Source organism: Fopius arisanus, unplaced genomic scaffold (genome assembly GCF_000806365.1).
Source record: "Fopius arisanus strain USDA-PBARC FA_bdor unplaced genomic scaffold, ASM80636v1 scaffold00014, whole genome shotgun sequence".
Classification (NCBI taxonomy): Eukaryota; Metazoa; Arthropoda; class Insecta; order Hymenoptera; family Braconidae; genus Fopius; species Fopius arisanus.
Window position 1 is genome coordinate 545,432 of NW_011887753.1, and position 20,412 is coordinate 565,843.

The window sequence follows — 20,412 nt, forward strand, 5'->3', positions numbered from 1 at the left end:
GATTTTCATGGTGCCCTGATATTTCTTCGAAAATTTCAAATTTTTAAATTTCAGTGAATACCTCCTCGATTTTCATGCTCCCCTGATATTTTTTCAAAAATTTCGAATTTTCACATTTCAGCGAATACCTCCTCGATTTTCATGCTCCCCTGATATTTCTTTGAAAATTACGAATTTTCAAATTTCAGTGAATACCTCCTCGATTTTCATGCTCCCCTGATACTTTTTTGAAAATTTCGAATTTTTCCATTTCAGTGAATACCAATTTCGCAACGCAGAAAGTACCATTCACCCCATCGACTCATCCCTCTGCCCGCGGGACTGCTACTGTGGCAGTTACCGAGTCGGCTGACGGGCAGACACCCCCAACATTGCGTGTGGCACCCTCTCTCCCTTGGGGTGACATACTACGATCCTGGTGGGGTCACTCAAACCCCCAGAACTGAGCCTCTACTATAGTCAATCATCTCTGACTCCGCACGAGTAGACGACCCCACTCCAACCGCCCGGGCACGTAATGTACATTCATATATTTCAATTGCTTATAATACGATCAACATATAATGACGAATTAATTGTCGGGTGTAAAAAAAAGCAAACTTTTAATTCAACTGATTTTATTTAAATTACAACATTGAGAATAAAATTTCTTGAAACAGGTGAGGATTCTTAACAATTAATATATGCGAAATAGTATCGTACGGTATATTTATAATTTAATAATTAGGTGACAATTCTCTGGTTCATGCCTCGACCTCTTCTTCTTTGATCCTCTTCTCGACCCACTCAGGTTTCTCCTGAAATAGACCCAGAGTTTCATAATTCCTCGATTTATTTATAATCGCGAAAGGATAACTTATGCGAGATAATTGGAGTAATTAAAATAAATCAGGGATGGCTGCAGTGGTTCGATACCATTTTCGCCGGCTAAAAAATAATATAAATAAACAACTATGTATAAATAAATTCACAAACAATCGACACTCAAAGCCGAGAGGAACGTTCATTCGCAGGAGTTATAGTCAACTCGTAATTATTAATCAGACAGTGAGTTAGTGGCAGTGGTTGACACATTTAATCAATCTTTAATGAAATCCTTACCTCTAAATTGCAATTACTTTACTTCTCGACATAAATCTCGTTATCTACTGATTGAATTCGTTTGAATAGTGGACAAAAGTTTACGGCGTACAGCAGTGAGTTAAATAGTGAGATGAAAAAAATGTAGAGTACTAGATACAGTAAATAATGTATTTATATTATTCATAGAACTAGGCGTAAGCACTCTGACATTTACTCTGGTACTAGTGGTTTTTGTGTTAAAAAAATTCAAAAATAAAATGTCATGCCAATTTGTTCGTCAATAATCTGAAAAAAAAAATGATCAATTTGGAATCGATTTCCATGTTTCGGGTTGCTTGCTGCCTGTTTTCATCCAGTGGTAATTAACAATAGAGATTGTGGTGGGGAACAAGCGTTCGAGAGGTACTTGGCAAAATTATCATGTATTTTATTATTTATGGTATTATTATATCGAGTCTTGGTGTCCACTCTGACATTTGGAGGATCTACTTCTTCGTCTGCCACTCGGCTTTCTCCGATTTCTTCGGCTGATGGAAAGAATTATAGACGAGTTCAACTTATACCAATTGTTCAATCGTTTATCTTCTAGGCTTACCTCTTTGTCCTCTTCCTCGAGGGTGAACTCCTTCTTTTTCACCTGCTTCAGTTGATTACGGAAGTTGAATTCCGCCGCTTTCTTCTGGAGTTTAGCGAATTTGCTCTCGTATTTCGAGACCTTCTTCAGGGTTGGCTTCATACTGGAATCCAATTGATCGCGTTAAATCATTCGTTATTTTATCTTCATCCCTCTCCACGCTAAAAATCAATTAGCAGTTCATGAGTACTTACAATTTACCTCGGAGGTCGTTAACCTGGCTGTTCAGATCGTTGATCTAAAAAAAAAAGGAACGGAAAATTTCATCCTGAATCTTAATATCTTCGCGTTATGAAATTTATAATGCAAAACAATGCAGCGAGATCGATGAAAAACGCATTATGATGACATCAGTGAGACTTATTCTCTCTTTTTGAAAATAAAACAATGGATGAAAACAAACGGTCGAAGAAAAAGAAATAAAGTGAGGATGAAAGTTTGGTAATCCCAGTTAGGAGGAGTTTGTGGTAACGTCACGATTTTCAGAAGTCCCTTGAGACTGAAATCGAAGCTTTCCACTTTGGTCAGGAGGGAAATGTCAGAAGATCTAGAAATTCACGTGATGCTCAAGACCCATCGAATATTTTATCATTATTCAGTTTGCTACTGTACCTCAAAGTCCTTCCTCTTGACAATGTACTCGATGTCGAACTTTTGGTCCTCCAATTGGCAGATTCTTTGATGGTACTCACGTAGAACGCGCTTGAGTGTCTCTGTGCGATTGTTATAAACAAAAAAATCGGGTTTAGGGATCTACTAACGATAAACAAATATGTTAGTCTACAAAAATCGTGGGTTGACTTGATTTATCGTTGCGGCGAACCATCAGAAGAACAATCAGATGTTCATTCAACGACTTGAAGTTTTCAAAATTAACGGTTGACCTGTTGATTGACAAATAAATCATGTTCACCTTCGTTGGCATCATCCACGGGTCTGGATTTTCCACAGCGTTGTTCAATTATGCGTCTCCTCTCAGCTGCTTTCCTCTCCTGCTCCTTCTTCAGCTCCTCAGCGGCTTTTTTACGCAGCAACAACTGCAAACCCCCAATTCCAAATAAATTCCATACTAAAGAGGAATTGCAGGGTAATCTTGCCACTCACCCTCAGCTTCTTCTTCCTCTCTGGGGTCATGAACCCCTTCTTGGCTTTTTTGGCCTTGGACGCCTCTTCAAGGCGCGCGCGAACTTCCGCGCGTTTTCTGTCGGTCTCCGCCTGCTTCCTCTTCCTCTCCTAATTTCATTTTTATTTTCCATAGAATTTTAATTATTCATCTCATCATTCAAATTCATAAATAAAAAATATCCAGTTTACGTGGCTTTCAGAAGTTTAACCTGAATAAACCTTGAGACTAAAAATACTACGGCAAAATACGTAAAATAAGGAAAAAACAATTAAATTTGCTCTACGAATTGGTGTGTGTAAATAGTGTGTGTCTTACGTACATCTTCAATGCGTTTTCTCTGTAAAAGAAAGAGAATTTCGTAAGGTGTGACTGTTTATACTCTTCGTGCACTGAGAAAAAAATTATTTCTCCAATTAATTTCAGAGAAGTGGAAATTTCAGAAGATTTCGGTTTGCAGAGATACATTTTTTATCAGTGCACTGGTGTTTTCAGCAGTAATTACAAAAATATTCAATCAGAAAAGCTCATGCATCGAAAAATCACTCCGCGAATGTGTCATCGGAAAATGATATTTCTAGACGTGGCGTTTGATATTTCGTCAGAAACGTGAAACTTTGAAGCAGTTGCCCCGATTTATTATTATCACACGTAGGCAGTGTTGTTGCGATGCCTGAAACAGGCGTCATGAATTCTACCAAGGAAGTGGGGGAAACCTTTGAGAAAGATCATAATTGCTGGCAGAAATTCAACTTTACTGGTGACAACAGTTTTATAACATTATGCAATTATTTCTCTGAGAACCACAGAAAATTCTATTTCTCATGAAATCGCAGATTTCTTTCAATCAATTCTCAAAAAATTCATCCCAAAAAATTTCTCCCATTTCTCTCCTAATTCTCCGTCAATATTTTTTTTGTTTATAAATCGAAAAATTACGGATCGGTAATGAGAATATATGATGAATAATTGGAGCGATTTTTTCTCGTAAATTCGTAATTTCTCTGAGATGAGAAATGGCGGGGAATTTTATAGAAACAATTATTTCTGGTGTCAGGGATTGTGTTGACCTAAAAAAAGTTATGGTTTGTGCTGACGCTGGAATAGGAGTGGATGATGCTAAAGATACGTTTAGTTTTGTGGGTTTAATCGAGTGTGGGCGAGATTCTATATCTGTCTACAGCGGCAGTAAGTGTATCCAGCAGACTCCACCCCATTTCTCAAATAATTTCGAATCCCCAAGCATTTTTAGAAATAAAAAAAAAATTCTGCCACTGATTGTTAGCATGCACAGGCACGGACTTATCTACTGGTACTTGATGAAAATACTGCAGCGAGATGTTTCGATTTCGTCGAGTTGTCGATTGCACACGGATTTTCAGAAGGTATCGGGTTTCCCCGGTGGCCCAACATGGAACACAAATATTCAAATTAGGGGACGAAGTCGGGGTGCTAACGCTGCACATGTCACGGCAGCTCTTATTTTTTCTATTTTATGGGTATTTTTTTTTTTTATTTGGATTTTCGTGGATTTTTGGAAAATACGTACCGTACTTCGTCGTCGATGGCCATGATTTTGTCGGGATGCTATGCTCGACAACCTGAAAAAATTTATTCTCAAAATTATTGCGACATCGTGAGAGAAATCGGTTTTTCGATTTTTCTGTCAACGATTTTTGCACTTTCCACGTGGAATAAATATGCAGCGAAAAATACATGCAAATTATATCTGAATATATACCGCATATATTTCGGTAAAAAATATTTTGGGTATATTTAAGATATAATTCCGGCAAAAAATTGTGGATTATATTTTTCTCCATGCGGATGCCCGTGAAAAATCGGTGATTCAAATTTTTTTCTGTCAGTTTACGAATTGATGAGTCTGAGAATTTTGAATTTTACTTATTTTTTTACACTGGATTTTAATTTTTTAAATTCAGGTCCGCACTGCACAATTCACTGTCGGCGACAGGATCGATCGATCGGAAATATCGATGATCGACGTGGGGTCAAGACTTTCTGTGAACTTACCTAGAGGTTTAAGGGATGAATGCGAGGTGCTTAACTGAGTGGAATCCCCGTGACTGACTATTCAGTTGGGGAGAATTTCCAACTCTACTCTTGGGAACGTCAGCGCAGGACAAGTTGATTGGCTGGAACGATTTTGGGGAGAAACTGTGGCAGTCTAAAAATAAGGCGAGAAACTGAAAACCCGAGACGCCCAACACCAGGTTTTTCTAGCTTCTTTAGTTTTGCGGGATTTCAAGTTTTTCTGGTGGTTTTTATTTTTTCAAGCCACTCAGGCCTTCACGATTTCCAACCGATTTTTCATTCCTCCTAAAACTTTCCATTCGCACCCAGAGAAAATCTTTTTCTAATCGAATAAAAAATGTCTCCATATTCAATAATTATTTCAGCATTAATCCACTCGTTGGTTGAATTAATTGTCAAATTTGAATTTTTCAGAGAATTTCCTAAATCAAAACCAATTATTGCTGTAATTTTTTTATATTGAGCTTCCTCTCAGATTTGAAATCTCAAGATTGAAATGGAGATATTGGGATTCCTGAAGAAAATCGCATTAAATTTGAGAATACATTTCGTTTTCTTGGATGCAAGATGGAATAGAACGAAGTATCACGTGAAGTGGATAAAAATAACGAAGAGGATCGGATTATTCTGAGATTTCGATGTTTTGAAATCGAAACGAGGCAGTCGATTCAGAAGAATACCGAATTCAAACTTCGCCAGGCATCAATTTCACAGATAGGGCATCTGCCCATTTAGATAAAAAAAAAATCATCAAAAAATTACTTCAGAAGATTATTCTTTTTTGAAATTAATATGGGGTATGACTATCCGTCTTACCGACCCCTTTCAAAAAAACAGAGAGCTTTAATATTCAATGTTAGATGTCGCATGTATCCACCCACAATCCACCCACATACCGACGGATTGTCGTCTGTGTTCTCGATTTCAAAACGATATCATCGGGGATTTGGATGCCTGTAGAAAGGTCCCGGGGGCTTTGTTCTGACGAAAGCTCCACTATCATCTCACTTATTACGCTGACATCCCATTGAGGTGTCCTTGATTAATTCGGGAAAAGAAATTAATAAAATAATAATATTTAGTATTTTTTATCAGCATTAAACTGATGAGAGGCAAATTTCATTAGTGAAATAAAAATAAAAATCTTGAAATGGATCATTTTGGGGGAGTACAAAAAAAGCGAAAAAAATCGACGGGTGGAGGGGAAAATTTCAGAGACAACATTATTGATACATCTCTCTTTACCATTACACACTCATGTTCCTCATCATCTCTCGATTTTCTCGCGCCCACTCAGTCTCGTGCGATTCACAGCGAATTCAGCATCCCGCAGGCTCCAGAGAGTTCAGTCGCCGTTCAGACCGCGACACCATCGGGCATCGAACCGGTCGCTCATTTCAAAGTTCAAAGCGAATTTTTCTGAGGTTTCTGCCGTTAATTCAATCGAAAATCCCGTCCGAGAGTTCACAAAAAATATATTCGATTTCCTGAGAGAATTCAAATCGAGATAAAATTTTCATTTCGTCATCTGCGACACTTCGGTTTTGTTATCACCGCAGTTTGCTGGTGACTCAGCGGCTTCTGACAGTAAAGTATTTTGCACGTTTATTTCTCGCATTTTTTTTCGGAAGAAAAGTATTGAATTTTTCCCGATGTAGAAATAAGAATTTTTTTTTGTTCTGGGAAAAATTCTGGTGACCAAGTCATTGTTTATTCTTTGACTGCCCTATTTGTTGCTCCGTTTTTTACTGGAATTCTAGAAAAATATTCGTTCACTGAGAAATGTGATCTGAGTGATGAAATTTGATGGAAATTAGTCCCGAAAAGTGACCGGTGCCCGCGAGAATTATTACACTCGGAATTGCACGGGACGTTTTTTTTTTGCATTACAAATTTTTCTCGCAATCCTATAAAAGAATTAATCTAGAGTGGGTGTCTATTACAGATGGCCAATACCTAATGTTTCATCATCTGGTAAAAAATCTGGAATCGATGGAAAAAATTTCAATGGAAAAACAGAAAAACTCTCTCCCGCGTCCGATGGATTTGCAAGTCTATTGTCCGTCGATGCATAATGGCCCAACTTTCGGCAACAAATAATAAAAAAACCAACAACTTTCGGCAACTGTCCCCGACTTTTCAAGAATTTTCTCGCCAATAAAAGAGTTAAACCCCAAGTGACCACAAAAACTTGACAGAGAAAAAAAAATTCTCATATAAAAAAAATCTTAAAAATGTCTCGATAAAATTTGAGACAATAATTTTTCCGGTAATACGAGATTTATTTCCTCACTGCAGACAAATGCAGGGAAACTCCAAAAAGGTGTGGTCGGAAAATAGAAGACATCCGCGAAAATTCATCCTCGGGGTTCAATTTCTATTCAATTTTCTCGGTACACATGGATAACGGCTCAGCAATTTTCATTTTATCGATCACGTCCACATTGTCTTAGCCCCCGCGAATCTTTCACGTTTTATCGCACGTATGTAATCTTCTCTGATCATTTAGACTCCCTGTCGTACTCCAACGATTTACTCGAGTGTCCCACTGCGACAATCCGAGTGCACGGGTGTATTTTTATTTTTCCCTCCCACCACCGGAAAATTACCGAGAAAACTTGTGAAAAAATGTGCCATTCCCTCGCAAATATTCGTCGCAGTATCCAGCCTGACGCGCAGATTCAATTTCGGAGATACAAAAATTTTTTTTCCTCCAATTATTCAATATTTCACGTGAAATCCATATTTACCTCGTTATCAATTTATTCGGGACTTGCGTATTTTACTGAATTTCTGAATTTCTGAAATTTCTCTACGGCATAAATAAAATTCAATTTTCAATAGACCCATGACATACCTCACCGAAAAAGAATTTCCCGAGCCAATAACTTGGATTCCTAAACGCTAGGGTAAATTGTCCTATAAATTTATCTCGTCGCACATCGATTTGTTGAAAAAAAAAATTGGATTGAAAGAACGACACAAATAACTTCATTGCAAACTGAGGATCTCACCCCATTTCTTTTCCCGGGCTGTCTATGCGGATTTTCCAGCAAGTATTCTGTTTACGAAACACCTTTTTATTGTCGCCCCATTCCACATCCCCTGTAATGGACTGAAAGGTCTGCACCGAGTTGACTCGTTGAATTTTTGCGTACCCAACAATTCCAGAACTACATCCGGTATTTTTAATTCAACAAGCCCCGAGAAAATTGTTGAGCTACAACTTCTGAATTCACCGGGATTTTCCCATTTTTCCGGCATCTTTGCGGTGGAATTTTCATCGGTTGAATGTCAAAAATGCGAATTTAAAACGTCTGTGGAATACTCCTCAACTCTCATACCCGCAATTATTCCGGTTGTTATTACATCGGTGGAAAATACATCGAAAGTACACAGACTTGATCCCTGATCAATCACCCATCGTGTTTGTTTTTCATTCATTCAAAAACATGAGTTTCTTCCGCTTTCAGATCCCTCTCCATAATTCAACCGACAATTTTTAGATTTTTTTCCTGTACATTTCAAGGCTTTCAGAGGAACTGATATTATTCCCCGATGACGTGGAATACCGTATCCACCGCGGAATTCCACCTGTTTGTTCGAGGACGTCAGAAAATATTGTCCTTCTGTCACTTCAGCTTTAATCCGCAATGCAATTTTTCCTGAACATCAATTCACTCGATTACCCTTTCCCCCGGCAAGAAATTTTCCCGAGGAAAATTTCCCGGAAAAGAAAATATATCCAGATGAATTATTCGTCGGCCCCCGAAAGAATCTCTGGAAAATTAAATTGATTTAGAGGGACATGAGAGAATTTTGAAAATATATTTTTTTCGGTGCAAGTCGCCTCAGACCGACGTCTCCTTTCATTCGCATTCTTCTCGTTCTGTTTTGTGTTTCACTGAAAATCACAGAGGAACCATCACGAGGGAATAGAGAAATCCTCAGCTCCCATAACTCAACTGAGAAAGAAAAATTTCATTTCCAGTTGGATAGCATCAAAAAAGCCCTTTTGGCTCAAAAATGCCAATGCAAAAATATCATATTTCCTCATGTGAAAAAAATATTTGGATTAATAAATTCACAAGCGTAATTTCCACCTCCATCTCCCCATGTTTCCACCATCCTTCTCCAATTACAAAATCAAAATCGCCCAATTATTTTGTACTGACCGATTCATCTCACGAACTACCGATTTTACATGAAAATGTTATAGAGCTTTTTTGTAGCTAGTGGAGTTTTCAAGAAAAAATGTCTTCTCGTATTTTTCGGTAAAATTACCCGGTTGTGAGATAAATTCACTGACACGGGATCTTAAAGGTTTCGGTGTTCTTAATTAGGGCCTCATTTTCTTCCAGTGGATTTTCCTCCATTCTGAAAATGCAAATAAAGTCGTGTATTATCCAGGACTTGCATTTCTAACAATTGTTGACTCTTCATCATCCCGAAAAGCCCGAAACGTGCATGTTGGGTGGCAAATGTGGGCTTGTTTTAATTCAAACGTTCCAGAATGTTAAATATCCGTGACCGCAGCCTCTTCAGGTCTTGATCCTTGCACACCCACAGCCTCTTTGTTACCCTTGAGTGAAAAACAAAGGGAAATGCCTGAACAATGCACCGAGATTTTCCACTACCTCCCCCTGACTTTTGTGGAGAAACAGAGGCACTAATTGGAAAAAAATTATTCCTGATGTGGCATTTACTTTGAGAGAGAGCTCTGAAAAATTTAAGACGAGAGTAAACATCTTTTGGAATGGAATTCCCCGGAAAAATCTCGAGTTTTTTTTTAAGGGGAAAAATAGAGGCTTCATCGGGCCTCTCCATTCTCGTGAAAGCACTCAACTCTTAATTTTATTAATGCAGTCACTAAGTGGCACGCACTAATTATCTGTAATTCTCGTTGGCACAATCTCCATGCGATGCGTTTGATCATCTTGATGTGTGTGGCATTGTCACTTTTGAGCTGTAACCATCACTTCATTACTCAGGGCTTTTCTAATTACATTTTATGGTCTATCAGCTCAATCACAAGTTTTTCGAGTTCAATTTCGTCTGAGAATTTCATTAATCTACAAATTTTCCTGAAAGAAAAAAAATTTAAACAGATAAAAATGAAGATAGAGTTTACTGATAACTGAAAATATAAATGACGAACAGATTTTTTTCGTTGGGGACTCATTGGGCGAATAATAATAATAATAATAATAATAATTCATGAATAATTATTAATATTGATGTCCTCCACATTGTTATAATTTTAATTCCACGTTATCTCCGGTGATAACAGGCAAAACGTAACATTTGCATTCCAAATTCCTCTCATATCTCGGATGACGCTTTTTTTCGATCGAGTGCGCCATTAATTGGCTTCCAAAACCCGATACGATTTCTTGTATCCGCGTTGAACACGTTTTAGTAAGTGAATCACTCTTTCTGTTTATTTTATCAACGGGTGCAGCCGTGTTTCACGCAGGTTGACGTACACTCGTGTCGTCCAGTCAAGTTTCAACAGTTTAAAGTGAAGTACTGAGTGTCGTAATTTAAGAGGGAAATAAAATAAAGCAAATCCCCGGACTAATCCGAATTTCTAGTCAAATTAATCCTGATAGGTACATGGGAAGAAATCTTAAATTATTTAAATATTCATTTGATATTTCTGACCGTGAGGAAAATTTTGGAATAATTAAAATTTCTGTCATTTTGCAATTATCCTTTTTTTTATGGGATTTATGGGGAAAATTGCGGGTAACTTAATGTATTGATATATTGATGGCTCGATCGCGGACTGTCGACTGATCGATGCCTTTTGCAGTCGATATCGGCGGGGATCGACTGTTGTGCAGTGACTTCCAGGAGAGGAGACATCACACGCGATTTCTTATATCGATGCAATCGACGTGAGTCACGTGCGATAAGCACAAACGAGGAACGGAACCAAAACCGGAAGTCGGCACATCATCGCAAATCGCGGGTGATACCTCTGTCGCGTTTAGCTATCGCTTCGAGAACGGGGACGAGGAGGCGAAGGAGAAAAAGAAGGAAGAGGTCGGACAATTTCGTCGTGATTACCGGAGTTTGTGGACAAAAGGAGGGAGCGAGATCGGGCCCGGATGCTCGCAAGGACAAGACGTCGGAAGTGCTGCCACGTTGGAAGGGAAAATCTTGACAGTCGTCAACAAATTTCTGACAATATCCCCTTTGGTTAACAAAGTCAAATTACTCATGGTGAGTCTCCCATTTTTTATCAATCTATTCTTCATTTCTTTATTTCTTCATTCGTGACCTTTTTCATTGTTTATTCTTCAATTTCTATTTATTCCTACTGTCGTAATTGCTAATTACAATTGTCTGCTGAAACCAATAATTTATAATCAATCTTATAATTTTTTTTTTGAACTCGAAATGAATTAAAATTGTAGTTTTTTTTATTAAACTTGTAATTTGTAATTAGTTTTGTGGAATAGTTGTTTTACTTTTTTTATGAAGGTTTCGAAAATAGTCGGGATGTTTTTCTCTCTCTCTCGCTGTATTTTATGTGTGTAATTTCACTCGTTGATGAAAGTTTATTTTTATTTACAAACATTTTACTGGATTTTTTTTTACCAGTATTGTTGGAATTCTGGATTATTTTTTTAGCATTCTATCTTTATCAAAAAATTCATCCACGTGCGGATGATTCACAAAAATTGAAGTTATTTTACGCACAGAATAAAAGTCATTTGCTACTCCCAGGAAAATTCCTTCATTTTGGAAAAATTACTTCCAATTGATAATTCTGTCCCTGAAAAACAAAAAATTGAATATTAATTTTCATCTTTCATTTTCAAATTTTTAAAATGACTTACCAGAGTCATTTTCAGATGCAGGTAAGTCTCTCTCAGGTTCAGTAAATAAATAATTGATTTTTTAATTCTATCATTAATAATTCACCGCTCATTGGCAAATTAGTCCGCCGGCAGGAGTTTATCTCGGAAGAGCCCCGACGACTCTAAACGTCCCATCAATTTTTATTTTATCCATTCCCCGCATGTTTATCGTATCACCACTGCAGTTATTGCGGAAAACGTTCGTAAGAGTAGCACGTACTCGGGTGCTCACATAACGCAAAAAAAAAGTCAGTGAAAAACTGGAGCGCAAAAAGTTTTCGGTCGGCTCCTCTGTACAGACGAGACTCATGTACACGTGTATACAAGTGTAGATTATGAGAAAATTGGTGGACGCGAGTCAGCATTAACAGTAATGATCTCTTAATTTCTGGCCTAGCAGAAAATTTCAATTTGAAAAAAAAAAAAAACCGGTTTCATAAAAAAGCTGCAATAAATACGGGATTCTGATTTTTTGGAAGGAATTTTCCTCGGTTTTTTTACAGAATAAATTACCTTTAAAAATTTATGATTCCCAAAGATCTAAATCACCTCAGGTGGTAGTTTATAAATATCTCCTGTCAATATGACTGACTTATCAGTCAGCCCCTCCACTGGGAATTGGCTTCGCGCCCTTTTGGGAAAATTTACCCAATTTTTCCCAGCGAAAGCTCTAGATTGTCGGAAAAACTCCCCAGAGGATTTAAATCCAAATTACCGCATGCATATCAAAATTATTATCCGGATAATTGGGTTGTTTGTTCTATCTGCGTCTGGATGAGGAAATAAATTATTCAATCAACTCGTTGGGAGTTGAGTGAACACCGGAGTTGGTAGTTTCTGGGATAAATTGAGGAATTTATAAACTGTTAGTTGTCGAACGAGTTTATAAATTGGGGGAAAAAAAATGGGGGAAATTGAGGGGGAAAATTGGCTGGATGTGATCGGTTTGGGGATGGACAGGTGAACAGATAGGGGATAGTTCGGGCTCAATCGCCCCAAATCGATGGGAGCGTAAGTGCTTTTTCCCATTTTTCAAAGTGTAAATAACAAGTTGTAAACAATGATTTACATCCGGTGTTGCAGCGTAAACAAAGGAGAATAATGCAGGAGCAACTGGAGTGGGAATTAGTTTTGCCAATTGAGATCTCTGGGCAATCAGATTATTCAACTCGTTAATTCAAGGGATATTCTCGTTATCACTCACTCCATTTCAATCCTCGACAGGTTTTCATCGCAATTTTTTGGGGCCACACGATGACAATATTCTCTTGTATCGATTTGCACAGCGCACTAGAGAAAAATTGAAAACTTGCAAGAATCCTCTGGTATTCCGTCTAGTTTTATTTGGAAAACTTTACTCAGCATTTTTTATATCAAACAAATATTATTTTAAAATCAATTTTTCATCAAAGATCATAAACACAATAGGATAAAAGCAATTATTTAAACAACCATATGAAATATTCTTCGTATTTTCGGGAGATAAATTCAGAAAGGTTTCGGAAAACAGAAATGAATGATGGGAAATAATAAATATTTTCGTGGGTCCTTCTAGAACAGCGGATTTAGAAATAAAGCGTTGAGTATTTTTTTGCGACACGGCATTTTTATTGAGTTTTTTTTACGAGTACAGTAGTTTGTTCCAGTGATAAAATATATTCATCGGAATGAGGGGGGCAAGTAGTTTATTCGATAAAGGAATATTTCACTTCTTTGTTATTACGAGATTATACTTCGGACTAGTGATTTTAGGAGGCCATTGCCGAAAATCCCATGAGCTGTTTATTCACAGGAGGGGTAATACCAAATTATTTACGAACAGGATTCCATAAAGCAAAAGTCCATAACATTCCTGATACTCCAGATACGAGACGTAAAATTTTGATTATTTTTTTTCACGTTTATGGATTTTTCATAAGAAGAAAGAATTCAGAAAGTCTATAAAAAATTATTGTCAAAGGATTGATTAATCTTGCGAGAAAAAATTCTAGATTATTCACGATTATTTATCAATTAATTATTGATAAATGGCTGATATTTTCGTGAGAGGTATTGAGAATAAATTTCAATAGATTTGAAATTAGAAAATAAATGAGAGTGAATCAAGAGTTTTTATGTTTTTTTTTATGTTCTCCACTGATTTCTATGACTCATTAATTTCAAGGACGAGTTCCATTACGAAGTCATCGATCGGTGACGGATCGATGTGATTCTGGTTGTCCCTGATGTGACAAGTAGTGTCACATCAGAGATCCCCCTGGAATCAACGATCTCTGGGCTATTGTCTCCGTAGGATTGTCCATGGCACATGGTAAAGCTGACGGCTTCAAGCCGGATCTACGTGTGGTAATGTTTGCACTTCCTGCTGCATACCACTTCGATGGGCTTTATCGTGAGCAAAGGACCCGGTGCTCAAGCTGCAAACGAGAGACATCATTTCCTCCTTTTCGACCCCACTAAATTCCCAATGCGAATTCCTCTATTTAATTTCAATGTCAAAAAAACATTTCATGGAATTCAATCTCACATAATTGGAAATTCTGATATTACTCCATTATCTCGTAAAATTTTATTTTTCAGTTTGACCTAAAAAAATGATCAGGAATAAGTAATTGGAGATTTAAAAATTCTTTAACTCTCTGTTGATTCCCATTATTCATTCCACGACTCAGAGAATTACCTCACGCAGACCAATGATGCTATTATTTTTGAAATTCCATTGCACCGCATTCCATCGGCATTATAACTTATAGACGAGTCACGAGTTGGAATCCCAAGACCTCTGACCCGTCCATAATTCAAGTCTCCATCTTACTCGATTGTATTAAAAATTATAGAATTGCTTGGAGATAAATTTTAATATCGAATGAGTACGGAATTCAATGTGAATTTAATTTGCCAGAATTTCCTACGCCGAAATAATTCCTCCATTGTTAATAAAAATTGGAAAAATTCAGGGAGAATAACAATAAAATTTGTGACAATTGAAATTTTTTAAGAGTGAATTTAAAATAGGTCGAGCTGAGTTATTCCAGCCACAAGTGGTTTTAGGCTCGCAGGAGAGCATTCGAAACTTGAGGATTACTCTTTCCACTTTCAGTATTTTCCCATGTCCCAGACAAGACTCTCCGCCACATGAGTGGCTTTTATGGTAGAAACCCGTCATTATTATTTAATAGCAGCGAATATAAACAGAGCACTTCACAGGTGCACGTTAAAAACTTTCATAATACTTCAATCAGTTCGGCAAACCGAATTCTATCGCAAGTTCGGGGGAGCAATTAAAACTGCGTCGCTACCGGAAACACTTGTTCAATTATTATAATTGTTACTGAGTTACTGTTTGCTTGGTACATTTTACTCTGTAAATTTTTTTTCTGTCCGAATCTCGCTATTAATCCTACAATTAGATCGGGTAAATGGAAAATGTTAAATCGCCGCCGTTAGTCTGATAAATTTGTCTTCACGACGCCGTTAACTCTCATTGGCCCCATCCAATTATCCCTCCTCTGAAAACTTCCCGAGACCGACCAAATGTCCCCCTCGAAATAGCAACAATTTTCCCTTTCTCTCCGCGAAATATGGCACCTTCCCACACTGTAAACTCCGTAAAAGCCGCAGGAAATTCCTGAGAGTCCGGAAATAAAATTTTCAATTTTTCAATTCTATCAAAATTCCTCTCAATCGGATCAATTTATTGATTCCTCAAATTCTTTAATTTCTTTACTTACAGACCCCAGTTGAAAGTCTCGAATTATTTACCGACGCGACTCAATCTTTTTACCTTTTCTTGTCTCTCCTGAGGATGATGTAGGATCGTAAACAGGTCGAAGTGCTTGGGGAAAACGGGATCACGCCTCCTTTTCAAACCCTTGGGGTTCGCCTGGGGGTGTTGGAAAAACAAGGGTTCAAGTGCGGAATCGTGGGATTTTCGGTTAGAAAAAATCCCAGGGGAAGACACAATCGGGGAACTCACCCTTTCCCTTTGTTTTCGGTTTTTCCTAAATGGATTTATCCGTGTCCGGGGGATCACTTTCTTGTTTTCCTTCGGGATTATCCACTGGTAAATTATCTATGCTAATTATAATTTCGGCTGTCCATTCGAACTAATTCATCTGGATCAACGAAGTTACGGGAAAATTAAAGGATCAATGAGTAATATCACAGGATTATCCTTGATACTCTCGTAAATTCTCCCAATCACCAGCTGTAACGACGATAATACTTTGGACGCAGAGTTCAAACATTCCTGATCAAGTTACATCGAGTTTACATATCCACGGATGATTAGTTCGGGTTAATAATATCACATCGTCACGAGGGATTAGCGTATGGTCGAGTGATTTTTGTTGTCGTGAAAATTCCAATAAAAAAAAATATCAATGCACATATTCACCGCCATTTTCCAGAAATTTCATAGTCGTACCGATCGCATAATTATTTTTTTATTGACAATTTTCCGGAGATATCTCGTGGATATTAAAGATTTGAATTAAAATTCTCATGGGGTCAATAATTTGACAAATCCGATACAAATATTTTTATTGTATCAAGTTAATCAGGTTCGTCAACAATTTGTTATCCGATAGTGGATACCGATTGTGTGGAGTTCATTCGATCCAACGACTTTTCGAATTTTTACGTCAAAGCCCGACTCCCAGTGATCGGATAAAACGGAATTTCCGGTATTTCATTTCAGGGGAATTCTTTGTCTTTCGCTTCGCACTGCCGTCATTAGTTCTCTGTTAATCTGCATTCAAAGGTGGAGGATGTCCGGGAAAAAGTAATTAAGATTGAATTATCCTGAAAATACAATCAGGACAAACGACTGAAGATTTTCGTGGGGTGAATATTCGAAAAAATTGCGCATTACTTTGAATGCACTTGCAATAGGTGGAATTTTTTTTTTTTGAGCTATAAATACATCACCCTCCAGACTTATTCAGCCCTCAAAAAAGGAAACGCCTCCTGAACTCTCCTTTTGGCTACTATTTCTTCACCACAAAAGTGCCTCCCACATTTCCTGAGTGCTGCAAAAAGAAAAATCAAATCGACATTCTCCTTTTCTCGAGGGTTTTATTTATGATTAGGATGCCATTCTCGAAAATATCACGAAATCCCGGTGTTGAATTTGCAGGCAAATGGTCGACATTCAGAGATGCCCTTTCCGCCTCCACGAATATTTACTATTACCTGAATACCTTAAACCGTCAGAGAGAACATTCAGCAGTACTTTGTGTCTCCATCCATGCGATGTTCCTATCAGTGTTCCCAATGGACGAAATTTCAAATGAAAACACTCGGCATCAATGCATCTCAAAAATGATGGATACACACTCACATCGAGTATTCATTGCCTCGAGTGCATCAGAGTGATGCGCACTCGAAAATGAAAACAATCAGATGGTCGGGTCGAGGAAAACCAACGGTCACGTATCGCAATCCGTTGTCCTCCACTTTAACCAATCTTATCGCCAACTGAATGCACACACAAAACAATGACTTCTCTCACCTCCAATATCTTAATTAAATTCCCTCTCAGAAAGAAAATCAGTCTAACCATGTACTGCTGTAACTACTGCAATTACAATTTCCGATCGCACGCACGCATTTTTACGTGCCATTTTTTTTTTTATCTAGGCGCATGGAATTGGAAAATAATTTTAACGTTATTTGTTTACGGGGAATAATATTCGCCCGTCAGTGGAAGAAATTGACTCGAAATTAGCCGACAGCTCGCGTATTGGGTACGATATCTGAAACATTCATGAAACAAGTAATAATATTCATGATTCTGTCACTCGCTTTCGATCCTGATTCCATACCACGAATAACTCTGCCTGAATGAGTAAAACGCTGCATTTGCCGCTAAATCTGGTCGTCAAACCTCCCTTTCACCATCTGGAATTCTCGTACCAACTGGTTACCATTACTCATCGCAACTAGACAACTGAGATTGTTGAGTGTACTCGAAGTTGCCTTCAAACTTTTACTCGTTTAACTTCTCGACAATGGACCAGTCGCATTGTTCCACCGTTTATACGAAGGGCTCTGATTTCAATACGCCCTGGTGAATCATCTGGTGAATCCTCTGTACACCTTTTGTATCATCCAGTGGATCCAGTAATGACGATGTCATCATAATTTCACCCCACCGCATCCTACCTTCACCATTTTTCCTATTTTTCACTTTCAAATCTCCCAGAAATTTATTTCACCCGTTTCTCACCGCCAATTTATCATTCCCCAAGAAAAAAATACCACCATAAACTTTTTTATTACTTTAATAAGAAGTCATTAACTACATTATTTCATTTGGGGTGAGATTGATATTGCCAAGTTCCTCGTCTACCCGGGATATTAATGGACGATGAAATTCAGAGAAACAGTGAATAATGTTAATGAACTTCAATATAATTACCATCGACGGTATTGGCTGAATAATTCAGTCGATAAGCTTTGGATTTTCTGGATAAATAAATTCGTTTTAAGATTTTTTCTCGGAATTTTTTTTTTCAAAATTATCATCTCGGCATCTATTCCGAAAAATTCTCAATCCCCCAGTGGAGAAGTTGTTGTTTGACGAAACTCTCCAACTTCTCCAGAACTTTTCTATATTTACAAAAATGAAGCCTGGGGCTATCATTGAAACAGCGGATTATTTTCCGGAGAAAAGCGAGAGGCCCTTGGGCTTATGTATTCTATCCAAGCATCTCATGAACTTCCTATATATTTTTCTTCCTTAAAATTATCCCCGAGAGCGTCACCCCCAGCGATTCCCCCATATCGCGTTCTCACCTGGTCTCTATCAAATTTTATAAAATCCCCGGAGCCCATCGATTGGTAATCAATATGATCGATGGCAAATCCCACTGGAATAGCTTCTAAATAAATAAATAAAAATCTCCCGAAAATCTCAACATCAATTTTCATCAAATTTCACCCTAGAAGACATTTACGAACTGTCACTTGCTTTCTTTATTAATCTAATTTCCACTTTTAATGATGATAAATAACGATGTGTTTTTGGTAATCTAAAATTTTTCCTAGAACCTGAATGTTTTTTTAATGTTTTCCTGGTGGAGGAATTATTTATGAATTTTTCACGCAAATTTATATGTTTTCGTTTGAGGGGTGGGCATTTCTACTCGAGTTGTGTCACCTTTTCCACCCTCGGCATTCGATTACGATGCAGAGACAGCTTGATCGAGGACTAGGCAGGACGAGGGTTTATGTCCTTGTTTTTGGGGTAATGGAGTCTCTTTTGAAGGCACCAATCGCGTTGCGGGGAGGCGTGGATTATTCAGGGGAATAACGCATTCAGGGCCTGGAAATTTCATGGGAATTGTTTCGGAGATATTGCTCTAGCTAGAGAAGGCATTAAAAGCAGATGGCCAGGGAAATTTCGATTATTGAGGATTTTATGTACATCATTTATTCAGTTCCTCGAAAAACAATCGAGTGGCTTCCGTAATATTTTACGTCAATCCAGACTCGACGGGGTTGTATAAAATTTCCAGTGGAAATGCTGGTGTTCTTTGAGAAAATTGTCTGGACGATGTTTTGGTAATTCTGTTAATCAGATGCTCTGGGATATTATCTCCGTGGTATTCTGCATGACTCCAAGCTAGAATTATCCCGTAGACGAAACCACCAACTGATCCACTGGGCTTTGGCTCCACGTCAATTGACGGTTACAAGTTGCTCCAGTGATTCAATTAATCTCTTCATCTGCAGCTCCAGATGCCACCCCTGGTCCACTGTTGAATCTGCAACATAAATAGCTAGTTCAACAGTGAATGCAGCAATCGCAATTACAAATTCTCCCTTTCAAACACTGACAGACCCATTTTCTTGTGATCCTCAGTTTGTAATTTTGTTTCGTCATGTTTACAACATCTCTGTTATTAGAATTTCAGAGTAACTTCTGATTGCTGTATGCAAGTTTTTCACTGACTCTCAGAAATAAATACTCCAGACAAAAAGCCCTGGGTATTCATTTATCATATCAATTACATTAATTTCGGCAATCTGTAATTATATTTTACCTGATCGAAATAAAATCCGTTAATTTACTGGTGATGTTGACTAAAATCAGGAATACTTATCTTGAGAATTATTCTAATTTCTGTGGGAGTGGAAAAGTCCCCGAAAATACCGACGATGAAACCGACGTCGGATTACTAGATTGTGGGGGGGATATCCCGTGAAGGGACCGACGTTAATCGTCGGATAAATGTTTTTTCCCCTGACGAGATGAGAATTTTATCTGCCACCGTTAGTCGCGGGTTTTGCAATCCCGATTGTTGTCGGATTATGTTGATTAATCGCATTCTTCAAAAATAATTCCTTGAAGCAAAGAAAAAATCATATATACTTCCCAATAATCCCCATCAATTATCAATAAAAATTCTCTCCTCACAATAAACTCTCCCACTAATTACCAATTATTATCGGAATTGCGGAGAAATGATTGGATATCAGAATTATATACTTCGCTCGAGTAAACGGCTTCTCGTGAATGAAATAATTTTTTTCTCTGTACACGAATGAGGGGTAAAGAGTAATTCTGGAGTTAACTGTCGGTAAATGGAAGACCGAGGGTACGATGGCATTACCATTGTTGCGTTACTTGATGTCTCAGTAAA

General features: G+C 37.8%; 2 protein-coding genes across 9 annotated transcripts in view; one reads left to right on the plus strand and one right to left on the minus strand.

Moving 5' to 3' along the window:
- Positions 1 to 600: 600 nt before the first annotated feature.
- Positions 601 to 4,961, minus strand: LOC105263231 (troponin I). Of its 3 annotated transcripts, none has more exons than XM_011299296.1 (9): positions 4,875 to 4,961; positions 4,395 to 4,441; positions 3,163 to 3,180; positions 2,822 to 2,950; positions 2,631 to 2,754; positions 2,330 to 2,430; positions 1,912 to 1,955; positions 1,679 to 1,820; positions 601 to 797 (listed from the first exon to the last, which is right to left on the minus strand). In XM_011299296.1, the coding sequence occupies exons 2-9, from the start codon at positions 4,410 to 4,412 to the stop codon at positions 744 to 746; spliced, it is 630 nt and encodes a 209-aa protein (XP_011297598.1). In that variant the 5' UTR covers positions 4,413 to 4,441; positions 4,875 to 4,961; the 3' UTR covers positions 601 to 743. The 3 variants fall into 3 exon arrangements, with proteins under 3 accessions (XP_011297598.1, XP_011297600.1, XP_011297599.1); XM_011299297.1 differs by lacking the exon at positions 601 to 797 and adding an exon at positions 1,238 to 1,610; XM_011299298.1 differs by lacking the exon at positions 3,163 to 3,180.
- A 27-nt stretch (positions 4,962 to 4,988) lies between these two features.
- The window catches only part of LOC105263230 (polcalcin Jun o 2), a 41,884-nt gene continuing 26,460 nt past the window's right edge, over positions 4,989 to 20,412 (plus strand). The window contains exons 1-2 of one of the 6 annotated variants that reach the window (XM_011299293.1): positions 4,989 to 5,074; positions 10,711 to 11,123. In XM_011299293.1, coding sequence (XP_011297595.1) covers positions 11,121 to 11,123 — 3 coding nt within the window. In that variant the 5' untranslated portion in view covers positions 4,989 to 5,074; positions 10,711 to 11,120. Of the gene's footprint in view, positions 5,075 to 6,244; positions 6,488 to 10,280; positions 11,124 to 20,412 lie in introns of those variants that run through there. The other 5 variants (XM_011299294.1, XM_011299291.1, XM_011299292.1 and 2 more) reach the window with 5 other exon arrangements.